The sequence below is a fragment of the Priapulus caudatus genome, unplaced genomic scaffold (genome assembly GCF_000485595.1).
Source record: "Priapulus caudatus unplaced genomic scaffold, Priapulus_caudatus-5.0.1 Scaffold1263, whole genome shotgun sequence".
Classification (NCBI taxonomy): domain Eukaryota; kingdom Metazoa; phylum Priapulida; class Priapulimorpha; order Priapulimorphida; family Priapulidae; genus Priapulus; species Priapulus caudatus.
Window position 1 is genome coordinate 28,467 of NW_014578324.1, and position 13,728 is coordinate 42,194.

The 13,728-nt window shown below is 42.1% G+C and overlaps 2 protein-coding genes across 6 annotated transcripts in view; one reads left to right on the forward strand and one right to left on the reverse strand.

Moving 5' to 3' along the window:
• LOC106816020 (DNA-directed RNA polymerases I, II, and III subunit RPABC3-like) overlaps positions 1 to 12,391 on the reverse strand; it is a gene marked incomplete at its 3' end in the record, with an annotated part of 28,304 nt that extends 15,913 nt beyond the window's left edge. Inside the window, 1 exon segment of the mRNA XM_014820561.1 lies at positions 12,270 to 12,391. Within this exon segment, the coding sequence (XP_014676047.1) occupies positions 12,270 to 12,287 (18 nt within the window).
• The window catches only part of LOC106816019, a 14,021-nt gene continuing 12,679 nt past the window's right edge, over positions 12,387 to 13,728 (forward strand). For 3 of the 5 annotated variants that reach the window (XM_014820556.1, XM_014820555.1, XM_014820560.1), the window contains exon 1: positions 12,387 to 12,485. In XM_014820556.1, coding sequence (XP_014676042.1) covers positions 12,401 to 12,485 — 85 coding nt within the window. In that variant the 5' untranslated portion in view covers positions 12,387 to 12,400. Of the gene's footprint in view, positions 12,486 to 12,670; positions 12,828 to 12,981; positions 13,026 to 13,728 lie in introns of those variants that run through there. The other 2 variants (XM_014820558.1, XM_014820557.1) reach the window with 2 other exon arrangements.

The window sequence follows — 13,728 nt, forward strand, 5'->3', positions numbered from 1 at the left end:
GCAGTGACCTGGTTTTGGTACTCTGCACACCTTCTCTCCAAGATGTGTAAGTATACCAAGTTTAGTCACGCTAGGTCAATTAGGGGTCGAGTTATAGAGCGGAAGGGAAATTCTCTGCGGCAGACCGAGCGGCGGCGGCGGCTGGGGAGACATGAAACCATAGTATCCCCGCCGACTTTGTCGCGGGGGATACAAAAATAAGCAGCCAAATACTAACACAGTGGGAGGGTCGTAGGCTAGTACAGTAGTCACATTACACAGTTTGAGTCTGTTTGACCCACATGTGCACTCTTTGTAAAGTGTGTGTGTTCCTGGAATCAACCCCCTGCACCCAGTATTACAACATCAAAGGCAGTTCTCGATGCATGACTGAGCTGCTGCTACGGTGAATTATACAATAGAAAATCTGCCGTAACCAGCAGGCAACTTTAGACATATTTTAACAGAGGTCAGACTCCCCCCCCCCACCACATCCAATCTTGACAATGATAGTAAAGAGGAAAGTAAGCCACCTGGTAATACTGCCCCTTGCTCTCCCTCCCAGCAACTCCCAATTATAAATTACCTTATACCCTCAGTCCTCACATTCATACTATGATACCGTGATACAAATTCGCTAACACAGCATTTTCAAAAGATGGAGCAGATTATTGTACACATAAAACGGTGCGTTCAATTGCTGTATATGAAATTTATGTTGAAAAAATAAGCAGGCCAAATACTAACACAGTGGGAGGGTCGTCTTTGATACGGCTAGTACACTGCAATCACATTACACAGTTTGACCCACATGTGCACTCTTTGTGAAGTGTATGTGTTCAGTCAAACGGTTCCTGAGTTATCGTTGATCGTAGCCAAATGTTGACAGACGGACGACGACCCATGGCAATAGCTCAGCTTGACATTAAAAACGAAATTATTTATAATTTCTACTTGCAATCGTGTCGGTAATCAGATAAAGTAAATTTCTATGCATAGAATCAAGAGCTAATAACACCTTATAAGCTCAAGGGTATTATTAGCTCTTGATAGAATTGTTTGTGTCACCTAATTCGCCATTCAAGCTACCGGTGGTTTCACCACTGTACTGACACAATAAACACATGTACATTCGCACCTTGCCCGCCTTACGGATACCGAATGAATTGTCATGCGATGGAGGGGGGAGGGGACTTCAGCATAGCTAAAACAAGTTCCAGGATGCACTGTTTTCTCCTACATACTATAACGCAACCTTCACAACGCCCTTCAGAATTTCCAGTTTTCCATCAGCTGTTCGGTTGCAAACTGGGTCGCATAGACTGCCACCAGCCCGTGTTGGCTATCGTAAAGCACTCACTGCGACAGCCATGGCAACCAGCTAGAAAATCTGATCAATATCAGACTCCTAGCTCGGCAGTCCATCATCCGTGAATGCACGCGGGCACAGAACCATAACTTATGCTCTAATTATGCAGGATGAAACCTCCAGACAATATTGATAGCAGGAAAGATGTTTCTTTTAATACGAGAAACCTTCGCGCACGGTGAGCCAACATCAAAACGAACGATTACGCAAAGGATAATGAATTATCATTCTCTGACACTGTAATTTTAAAATTTGAGCATTGTTCAGGTGTTTGATAGCAATGTCCGATAACTAGCAGTGAAGCGCAACTCTTCATCCTTCAACCCAGTAACTGCAATAACTGCCATGAATATGTTAGATTTGCATGAAATGAATAGAGCTCCATCAATCCTGACTTTTACAGATAAAGAAACGATCAAAGCTCTCACATTAAAATTTTCTCCTGAATCCATTTATTAATAATGTTGCCTGGAACAGAGTAGTTTAACAAGTAAACACCTATCTGTAAGTCCGTCAGACAACGTTATTGATTTTACTATTGCAGGCACTAAACTTCTATTTCCCCGTAGTCAAACAGTCTGGAAATTCAAAATGATGAGAACTGCCCTCGAACCGCACGATGCACGTAGTTGTTACAACCCCTAGCAACTTGGCAGCTGCGAAACAGCAGACGATGAATGCGATCAAAGCGGATTTTTAGTATGCCATTCATGTGCGAGAAGGGAGCGTTTTTACCCGCGCGGCAACGAAACAAAAAACCCTCCATGATTGAATCTAGTAGTAGTAGTAGTAGCCACACTGAGAGAAGCCGCTAGAATTTTAGCACAGCTTCAGGCCTGCAGTGATCGTAAAATCTTCACCAACTCCTACGAGTAATGCACCGGCAACCAAGATGATCGCCTTGCTGCTATTTTCAACATTCCAAAGTAATGTCGCTGGTCCTTAAATATGTTCATGCGCAGTTATACTGAACTCAAAACATTCGTACAGGAAATGATGGCATACAGTACACGGGTATGCAACAGCAACATAGTATACTATATCAGGGTTCTGCCCAGGATTTTTTAGTGCCGGGCGCATCCAGTTGCGACGATGCAAGCGTCGTAGGCGCGAAGCCAATCTAGGGGGGTCCGGGGCATGCCCCCCAGAAAATTTTTGATTTTGGAGTCTGAAACTCAATTGCGTGCATTCTAGCAATAAAAAGCCCATATATCAAACCTTTTTTTTTTTTTTTTTTTAATATCAAAAATTAGTGCCGGGCGAAGATATATAGTGCCGGGCGGAAACCGCGAGTGCCGGGCACACCCGCCCACCGCCGCCCACCGTGGGCAGAACCCTGACATATATTGCATCAGAAAATCTATGCCAACAAAACCATACTACCTCTTATCATTCTGTGTTCTCCCACTATTCATAAATCAATGTGGATATTCCCTGCATTCATTCACAATACCCTGTCAGCCTGGAATACACTTCCAGGGGTAGAAATTTACTTTTGAAAACGGGAGTCCTCTCCCCTCAAAAAGAGGGAGTCCGCAGCAAAACGAGAGAGTCCGCAGTCTGAGGTTCAAAATTAAAGATATTAACAATAACGCATGTGCTTATTTTTAAGATTCATGCTGCCAAATTTTCTTTGGACATTAGCTGAAAAAAATACGGTAATTCAGCCAGGCCGTGCTCCGGAACGAACTAGTCAGTATCGCAGAATTTTCAGGGAGTCACACGCACTCAAACATATGTCATATGTCAAATCAGGGAGTCCGACAGTAAATCAGGGAGTATTTGACTCCGGACTCCCGTTAATTTCGCACCCTGCACTTCAACGATGCTAAATGCATTGCAAGAGCTTTGCTAAGCACTGAGTTCAGCTTGCAACTGATCACTTGGAACGATTTGCATATATTAAGTTAAGCCTAGACATTCACATTCACATTACGTGCATATATATACCACACAATTCACTATAAGCATGCTAGCATAAATGTCTTAGTCAAACGTTTTCGACTATTTATTTCCATGTAAGTAAGGGATGGTACTTTAAAATTTTATGCTCGCTCATTTGATTCTTCTAAATCGTGCATGACAAACGATGGGAAAATCGAAACAAGACACAAGTTATTTAAATCTTCTATATAGCACGATATGCACTTTACAACACATGCTACATGAAAGCATACCTTCTTACTGAAGCTGAACCATGCTAATGTAGTACAGCGTTTTTTGCTTTGAGATGGAGACATGGGGAATTTGGCACAGTACTCATGCAAATGTTCAGGGATGGCCGGCGATGGAACCAGAAGACATTAGCTGCATACTTTAGAGCACACATAATTCAGCGTGGACAGAATGCATTTTAGAATAGCTACATAATTAAGAGCACACATAATTCAGCGTGGACAGAATGCATTTCAGAATGGTACGAACACATTAACTTCAACAAGAATGCGACGCGGTCTATCAAACGGCCATCATTACCTCCGCGCAACGGAGTTGCAGGGAGGTAATGTGATGCCTCTCGTGTGATGTGTTCGTGTGTGTGTTCGTGTGTGTGTGTAGCCAGCAGCGAGCCAGCAGCGATCGATTCAGCACCAGCTCGCCTTAGGGCATCGAGTCAGCAGCAGCTCGCTCGCTTGCGCGCAACAATCAATATTTCAGCGATTCTACTACTACAAGCTAGAACTACTAGAAACTGCAACTAAAACTGAAACTAGAGTCAGCGAGCGGGCGGCGCGATCGATGGCGCGTCTAGTCAGCAGCAGCCACCAGTGAGCGGCGAGGCAGCAGCCACCAGTGAGCGGCGAGGCAGCAGCAGGCGAGTCAGTCAGCGTCAGACTAATCGTGCGTCAATAAACTCAATATTCACAGGGAGTATAGCTAAGACATGTGTCTATATAGGTATCTAGAATTTTAGAAATGTAACTCAAATCCTTCGCAAAATATTAGAGTTAGCACACTATCCTACGGGCCATAGCCGCGCGTATATATATTAGCCTATGAGCGATACCGTGCGTATATTTTTGGTAATTAATTAAACTATTCGTGCTTTAACAAACTCAAAATTTACAGAGGCCATAGCTAAGAGACGTGTTTATAGGCATCTAGAATTTTAGAAATGTAACTCAAATCCTTCGCGAGATATTAGAGTTAGTACACAATCCTACGGGCCATAGCCGCGTGTATATATATTAGCCTATAGAGCGATACCGTGCGTATATTTTTGGTAATTAATTAAACTATTCAGAATTCAATAAACTCAAATATTCACGGGGATTATAGCTAAGACATGTGTTTATATGTATCTAGATTTCTAGAAATGTAGCTCAATTCGTTCGCGAGATATGAGAGTTAATACACTTTCATGCCGCCTCTAGCGCAATAGCGTATGAGCGGGGGAAGGGGGTGGGGGTTAACAGCAATGCGCCAGTACAGGCGGGCGCGGTTCGAACATTTAATCATCTGTAATTCACTTCTAAGGAATATCTACATTAGGCACCCCCTCTAATATTTATAGTACTGCCATAGACTACAACTGTGCCAAGTTTGATGCTTTTGTCAGCTCTGTAACGATCATGAAGCTAAGGGACCTGACTAAAGTGTTTACAATCACAATTGCATTGAATAACCGAGTTGACGATCAGCGCCGCGCTGCGGATTAGTTCCGCCGGTACCGCATAATAATCCCGTAATCTTCTCTTGGGTTCATCTCATAATACTAATAGATGTCTGTCCCTTCCCAAAAATACATACATATACAATACATTTACAACCACCAAGTTAGGGTTCTGCCCAGGATTTTTTAGTGCCGGGCGCATCCAGTTGCGACGAAGTCGCAAGATGCAAGCGCCGTAGGCGCGAAGCCAATCTAGGGGGGTCCGAGGCCATGCCCCCCCACGGAAAATTTTTGATTTTGGATAGTCTGAAACTCAATTTCCTGCATTCTGAGCAATAAAAAGCCCATATATCAGACTGACAAATTTTTATTTTATTTTTTTTTATTTTTTTATCTGGACAAAAATTAGTGCCGGGCGGCAACCGCGAGTGCTGGGCACACCCGCCCACCGCTGCCCACCGTGGGCAGAACCCTGCCAATTAATTAATAAATCACTAAAATAATCAGTAGTGTACTCGTAGCTCAACGCACACACTGCAACGAATTTGTAATGATTATATATATACACACACACACGCCATGAATCACAATTTAGTTGGCCACACGATTTCTACAAAGATAACTAAGCTATACATTTGCTAATAGCAAGTACGGCACTTGCAGGTGGCGCCACCATACTACGCACACGACTGACAACCAAATTAGGAAAACTTTCCACTGCGAGTGATTCACTTTCCTACTGGAAACGCTATCTATAGGCTTAAAATAATATACAAGACATGTAATGCTAAATCTTTACAAATTCCAATCTACAAAAACCTACGATAATACCTCATGTCGAAATCATCTCACTTTGCATAACTGCAGATATATACTGGTAGAATCCTTTTTCATCAGCTGTTAAGTTCACGCTATTTGTCTATTAATTTAATAATATTTTCCTTTCACACTGATATATTGCACACCAATACCAGCTAGACTTTCATGCAGGTGTTGCCAAGTACCAAAAATTGACAATTTGTTATTGATCTATTGGTGATTGCAGCTATTTGTTATTGATCTATTGGTGATTGCAGCTATTTGTTATTGATCTATTGGTGATTGCAGCTATTTGTTTGATATTCAACTTGCCTATTGAAATAGATTAAAAACCAGTGTACATGAGTTGACATAAATTTTGCAACACGCGTAAACAAAGTATCGTAGTGCGCAATAAATTGGCTCACTAATGGCTACTGCTTCTCCGGGGGGTTGAGTCATTTACGTCTATTGTCTTGCTGCTACTACTGCTGCTGCTGCGTTCGTTGGTTGTTGTTTTGTTGTTGTTTTGTTGGTGTTTAGTGTTGTTTGCTGACTGCTGCTCTGCTGCTCCCTACTTCGCTTGCTGAGCTAACTGCTTGCTAGCTGCTACTGCTGCTGTTGTTGTTGTCTGTTGTTGTTGTTGTTGGTTTGATTGCTGCTCTGCTACTAGCGTTGGTTGTTGTTGTCTCGTTGTTGTTGTTGTTGTTTGTTGTTGTTGTTTGTTCGCTGCTCGCTGCTGCTGCTGGCTTGCTACTACTACTACTACTGACGCTCGCTGCTTACTATGCTACTGTGCTGCTGCGTTGCTCTTGCTGGCGTACTTATACTACTTGTGCTGTTGCTGCTGCGCCCACCATGCGACTTACTGACTGCTGCTGACTTAACTACTGCATGCCTGCTGTGCTGCTAGCGTGCTGCTGCTGACCGCCCTTTGCTTGCTAGGTTTTCTTATTATCCGTATCGTCTGTGTAATACATTAGAATTAAATATCATACGTTATACCCTGTTAACCAAAATCCAAGGGGTCTCAAAATCCCGCCACAGCCTTGCCATCGCACTATCCACCGTTGGTTATAGCTCCTCAACCACCATATTCTTTGGCATATCAATGTAACTTACCCACAGAATATACCAGCAAGTAAATTATTAGTTATCTTTTCCTATTGTAATGGAAACAAGTTTATTACAACTTAAACAATATTCATGTTTCTTTTCATGTGTTATTTATATCTACGGCAACTTTTTATCGATGTTAGTCGGTATGCATCGATTTTGAGCTCGATCATCGTTGAATCAGTGGCTCGAACCAAGCGCTTGTTTATTCAAAATCGGCAGTAAATTCGATTTCATCGAAAAAAAGAGAAGTAAAAAATAATCTAAATAAATGCCAAAACTTGTTGAACAAGAAAACTTGGAAGGAAGTGATGAGAATCAGGAGATATCGATCTGCTATTGCGTTTAGTTTCGCGAAGTTCACTCCGACATTCGCCGTATTACTGTCCTGTTTGAGCTAAAGCCTAGAACACTAGGGATTCTGGTTTAGAGAGTGACTCCGTCGCAAAGTGATCACCGTCACGTGGCATCCTGATCGAGACGATCTCTGCGCTGCGTGTTCTAACACCAATCATATTGCCTGGTAAGCAAGTGAATCTTGCGTTCAGGTCCGGGGGTAGGGGGGGGTTGTGGTGGCAGTGGATCGTTGAGTGTGTCTGTACGCTCGATGACCATCCATCTGAGATCATTTATTCCGATTTTTATAGATTCCAAAAGGATGGAAGTGAAATAAGTCAGAGCGGGAAAAAAAATGAGCAATTAGAAAAAAAAAAGAAAATTAAAAAAAGAAAATTTTTTACTTTTAATATTTTTTTTGATTCATCAAATATTGTAAATCGACTTCCTAACCGATGCGTTATCCCTGTTCCTGCAGCGCACACACCTCGTGGTCTTACGTAGCGCCAGCGAACATTTCACCGCCTACGCTATCATCTTATGAGCCAGTGCTTGTGTAGAACCAGCTAGCCGTACGTTGTCTTGCCGACGTGACGTCACCACTTCGGTACTCTATTACCATGCTTAAACAAGCACATACATCGCACACATACCGTAATCATTCACCGATTTTACGCACACGCAGGCAATTCAACACCCCGATAAACCGATTGTAACCGATCATCGGTTACTGGGTCAAACCGATGATTCAATTAAACGAAATTTACACACTGAGCACTGTATATATAGCCACTTCACACCTTACACCCATTTTTTTACTTTACATGGGACGGTTTTTTTCCATTCACGGCAACATCACTTCAGAAACGCTGCACGACAAGTTAACGTATTACAGGTTACTCAACTAAAATAACATCCTCCCAAACCACTTTTGCACAAGAGCTGTGGTAAAGAGAGGGGTAGTAAAACACTGTAAAAAATGCAAAAAATCAACTATAACGGCAATTCAGGCATATAGTGTACTAAGAAAAATATAAGCTGTTAGCTATGTCCTTATTCAAAGAATATTTATATATGTGTATGCAATGAAAACACAACTTGAAACCAGCTTTACAATATTCTTTTTGATACTGATGGCAAAAGAAAACAACACAGGTCACATATGATGACCACTTGCCTTCATACGTTTATAATACCGGTTGTTACGGCATAACTCGCTTACATTGAATTTCTCATGTAATAACGTAATTTTGTAACTTACAATCACTTATTCGGATGCGAACAAATCGCTAACACACAGTTTTCAAAGATGAGGCAGATTATCGTAACACATAAAACTTTGTCCCTGCGCTCAGTTGCTTATATCAAACTTATTATGTTAAAACTAGATAAAGATGCATTGTGCGCCAACTACATGTATCCCCAGTGTCCTCTCTCCCAAGGATGTGTAAGTTATACAGCCGAATTGTGTCGCCGCTATGGTCACATATAGGACCACAGTATAGAAGCGGAAAAGAAATATATCATCTAAGGTCAAAGGACGAATGTCAAATAAGAGGTTGCACGTGGACCTTGTTTATTCGGTAACCACACCCATTCTCCCAAAGATGTGTACAGTATATCCAAGTGGTAGTGCTAAGGCCAGAGTTATAGCAGCGAAGACCTTATATGATCAAGGTCAAGTAAAGTCAAATAAAGGTGCGTAGTGACCCTGGTTTTGTGAGCACTAGGTCAATCTAGGCGTCGAGTTAGAGAGCGGAACGGGAAATATGATCAAGTCAAAAGTAAAGGTCAAAATACACAGGTCGCAGTGACCTTGGTTTTGGTAAGCGCTGTCTCACTTCTCCCCAAAGTGTAAGTATACTAAGTTTGGGTAGCGCTAGTCATGTAGGGCCCGAGTAGAGAGAGAAAGGAAATATGATCAAGTGTCAAGTAGTCAAATAAAGGTCGCAGTGACCTGTTTTGTGCTTGCCACACCTTCTCTCCAAATGTGTAAGTCATCCAAGTTTGGTCAACGCTAAGGTCAATTAGGGTCGATGTTAGTAGCAGCGGAAGGGAAATTCTCTGCGGCGCCGGCCGGCCGTCGGGAGACATTGAAACCATATATCCCCGCCGCGGGGGATACAAAAATAAGCGCAAATACTAACACAGTGGGAAGGGTCGTAGGTAAGTACAATAGTCACATTACACAGTTTCTACCCAACATGTGCCACCTTTGTAAAGTAGTGTGTTGTTCCTGGAATCAACTCCTCTGCCCAGCCAGTATTAACAACATCAAGCAGTTCTCGATTGCACTGACTTGCAGCTGCTGTCTACGGTGAATCATACAATAGAAAATCTGCCGTAACACAGCAGGCAACTATTAGACACTATTATTAACAGAAGGTCAGACTCCCCCCCCCCACCAACATTCCCAACTCTGAACAATGATAGTGACAGAGAAGTAAGCCACCTGGTATACTGCCCCTTGCTCTTCCGCCCCAGCAAACTCCCAATTATTAAATTCCTTATACCCTACAAGTCCTTCGACATTCATTGACTATGATACCGTGATACAATTCCTAACACAGCATTTCAAAAGACTGCGAGCAGATTTATTGTACACTAAACGGTGCGTTCAATTGCTGATATGAAATTTAGTCTGAAAAAGAAATAAGCAGGCAAATTACTAACACAGGGGAGGTCGATCTTTGATACGGCTAGTAGCACTGCCAATTCACATTACATCAGTTTGACCCACGATGTGCCACTCTTTGTGTAATGTATGTGGTTCTTGGTTGATCAACCCCCTGCACCCCGTATTACATCAAAGGCAGTTCTCAATGCATGACTCAGCTGCTACGGTGAATTATTACACCGGATTGTAAATATCAACGATTTCAGTTTTATACTCCCTGATGATATCTGTTGCAAAATATTTTAATTGTAAACGTTGTATCACTAGTTTGCAATAAACCTATTCTATCTATCATACGCTATTCTATCCTAATCTATCTATCTATCTATCTATCTATCTATCATACATCATATGCATTCAAAAAACATTGACTAAAAAAATATAAAAAAATTCGAAGATTTTCTATAGGAGCCCATCTCCAATTAAATAATGAAAGTCAGTGAGATAATTAGATTCATGTCACGGACTTTCGCCTTATTCATGAACGTTTTCCCTCAGATGCATTACTTGCTGTAATGCAGGGAACTATTACAGCCTGTTATAAATAGTTTATACCTAGCTGTATTATGTAAATAGCAATAGTACTAATACTGCACATATTTTTAAATGAGTTCTGTAAATTAATGCATGGAGGACAGACGACTTTCACTACGACTTTCGACATCAGACTACTTTCACAGTAATATTTTACATACCACCAAATAGTTTGCATTCATATACTAAACAGCTCGATGAAGCCATAAATCTACCATATGTTCTAGTAACTGTAACCATGGACAACCTGCTCCAAGTGAACTTTCCACATCAGGGTTCTCCAAGGGCACGTTAATATAGCCTGGCAGCCCGCCCGGCTATCGTCGAGCCCCGCCATCCTAAAATGCACCCGCCACTCTAAATATCATAGCCGCCATGCTAAATATCATAGCCCCCGGACCCCCCCTAGCACGCAAACCGCCTTCGGCGATTTGCAACCATAGGACCGTAAAGGCAGCACACGCCATGCTATAATGAAAAAGGTTGGAGAACCCTGCACATGTATACAGAATTACTATATTATATATTTTCACAATGCACACACACACATGCTACCTAGGATCAAGTCTGCCTTGGGACCTCAGTACATAAACATCATCCTCATCACCATCACCAACAATAACATCATCCTCATCACCATCACCAACAATAACATCATTATCATTATCATCACCATCACCAACAATAACATCATCATCACCATCACCAACAATAACATCGTTATCATCACCATCACCAACAATAAGTTCATCCTCATCACCATCACCAACAATAAGTTCATCCTCATCACCATCACCAACAATAACATCATCATCATCATGGTCACTATCAATGCCACCATACTACTACTACAACTATACTACAACAATCGTCATCGTCATCGTCATCGTCATCGTCATCGTCACCACTACAACAACTACTACAACCGTCATCATCACACCAAGCAATACACCAATCATAACATCAGCTAGATTATGGTCAGGGTTAACGATGCCGATAAACGAACCCTCATCACATAGCAGACCTCGACAAGCTCCAGTGCAACGGTTCAAAATAGAGTTAGACATCTATTGCACCAAATTTAGCTTACAAGTGCTGACAACAAGAAAGCTACCAGTATCACATGCAAATCACATTCGAACCAGCTGTCAAGCTACTAGTAGTACTATATGCATCGCTACACTATATTATTAAGACGCGCCGCATCGGTTACAGTTGTGTGTCATATTTTGACCAAGTTTGATTGTAATTGCACCTATATAGAAGCAAGGAATCATACCATGCACCTGAATATTGATATTCCAAGATATAACGTGCACAACCGTTACGACAAACGGTGATTCCAGCTGACAAATGGTTTCATACCGTCATTTCATTATCTTGGCCCATTCCTATTTGACAACACCAGGTTTAAAAACCCTAACGCTAAACCTAACCCTAACCAAACTCACGACATGGGTGTGTAAACGCTACTTGTACCATTATCTTCGCCGAGTTATTCGGAAGATGCTGCAGCCTACCTGATTACATATTATTATTAGTATTACATCTATTTATAAAAACGCTGCGAGCTCAGAACGGCTCTGCGATGATTCGCACCACATCTCTACGGAAAAACGTCAAGCTCTGCAACACCTGTAGAAACTAATTACGATGGCCTACAAGTACAACATCTCCGGATCCTCGCAGCAACGTAACTTTCACATGTAATTATGTGTGCAACGCAATAAGCTCTGAAGACTCGTCGACAGCGTCGGTCGCTGTGCGGATCTTCATCTGGCACTTGTAAACAACATGTGATCACGTGCCACACGCGGCCATCGACATAGCGCCAATCATTCTGTTCTTACCTTCTCCCGCGGCTTCATCCCGTATCACCTAGTTATTCTCACCACAGCAGACGAAATGCGCACACAGCAACGCCAGCTAAAATTCTGAATCGCCACAGAGGCGTACGGCACGTTGGTAATGGCTAAACGCCATGACCGCATTGCGTAACGAGAGCGCAGCACAAGTGAAAGTTGCAAAACAACAACATCGCCACAATTCTTGGAAACCGGCCAACGGTATTGCGCAAGCCAAGGGACCTGTGGCCATGGGTTTGGAATCACGTGGCTTCTGGCATAATTATTTGGACACCGGCGGAAGGATATTCACATTTGTGTTATTATTTATGCAAAATCTAGTCGATTTATTAATCTTGGCAAAGCTAGTGCATTTTCTATAGTATATAACGTAGATATTAACTACCTCTATCGAATTTCTTGCCCTCGGGATCAATATCTTTCACGTCAAATATATCCTCAAACAAAACACCCGCCATGATTCCATGCAAGTTTAGACTCAAGTAATCGCTAAATCTGAGTGCGCAGCACCAAACTCCGTGGCAGCTTGGAACAAAATTGCATGTAATTGAGATTTTTATACTTTAAATTACTACAAAAATTAATTATACTAGGTGTGTTTTGTTTTATAGTAGTATTCTCTTTAGAAATACTTTATTACGTTTGCTGTAATTAAAATTTTCGATCGGGTGTTTATGTCGGGCAGGCATAATGTTGTGATTGATTTTGGCGTGTTGCTGTGGTTTGGCGCGATTTGATTTGGTAAACATTCGAGTTTAGTTCCATATTTTGGCTGCAATCCTCTTTTGGTTGAACAATGTTAGATGATTATTTCCGTACTCAGTCCGCTCTTTCGTCTGGACCTTGGCTACACCTTAGATATATATTCTAATTCTATCTCTGCGTAATGCATATCTGCCTTGGTGCCTATCAGTATCAGTATCAGTATCACAGGCACTTCAACTTGTAGCCCGACCAGGCTGTGCGACGGATTGTCTATACATTAGGGTATTCTAACCCTAGCAATACTGTTTCTTGGAGCTATTCAACTTTCAATAAACGCTGTGGCTAGCACAGGCACTTGAAGCGTTTCAATAAAATATATCTGCCGCCGTGCACAGCACACGACCCCTGCGTATATATTTTATTGAAACGCTTCAAGTGCCTGTGGTGGCTAGTATATATACTATATGCCCGGCAGCCGGGCACAGTCTTCGATTTCCTAAATGCCCGGCAGTTCCTAACCCTAACCCTAACCTTGTTTACTTGAGATAACGCTGAAAATTAAAAACTGCCGAGCATTTAGGTAGGTAATCGAAGACCGTGCCCGGCAGCCATCAGATATATATGCCGGCTGCCGGGCATATAGTATATATACTAGCCACCACAGGCACTTGAAGCGTTTCAATAAAATATATACGCAGGGGTCGTGTGCTGTGCACGGCGGCAGATATATTTTATTGAA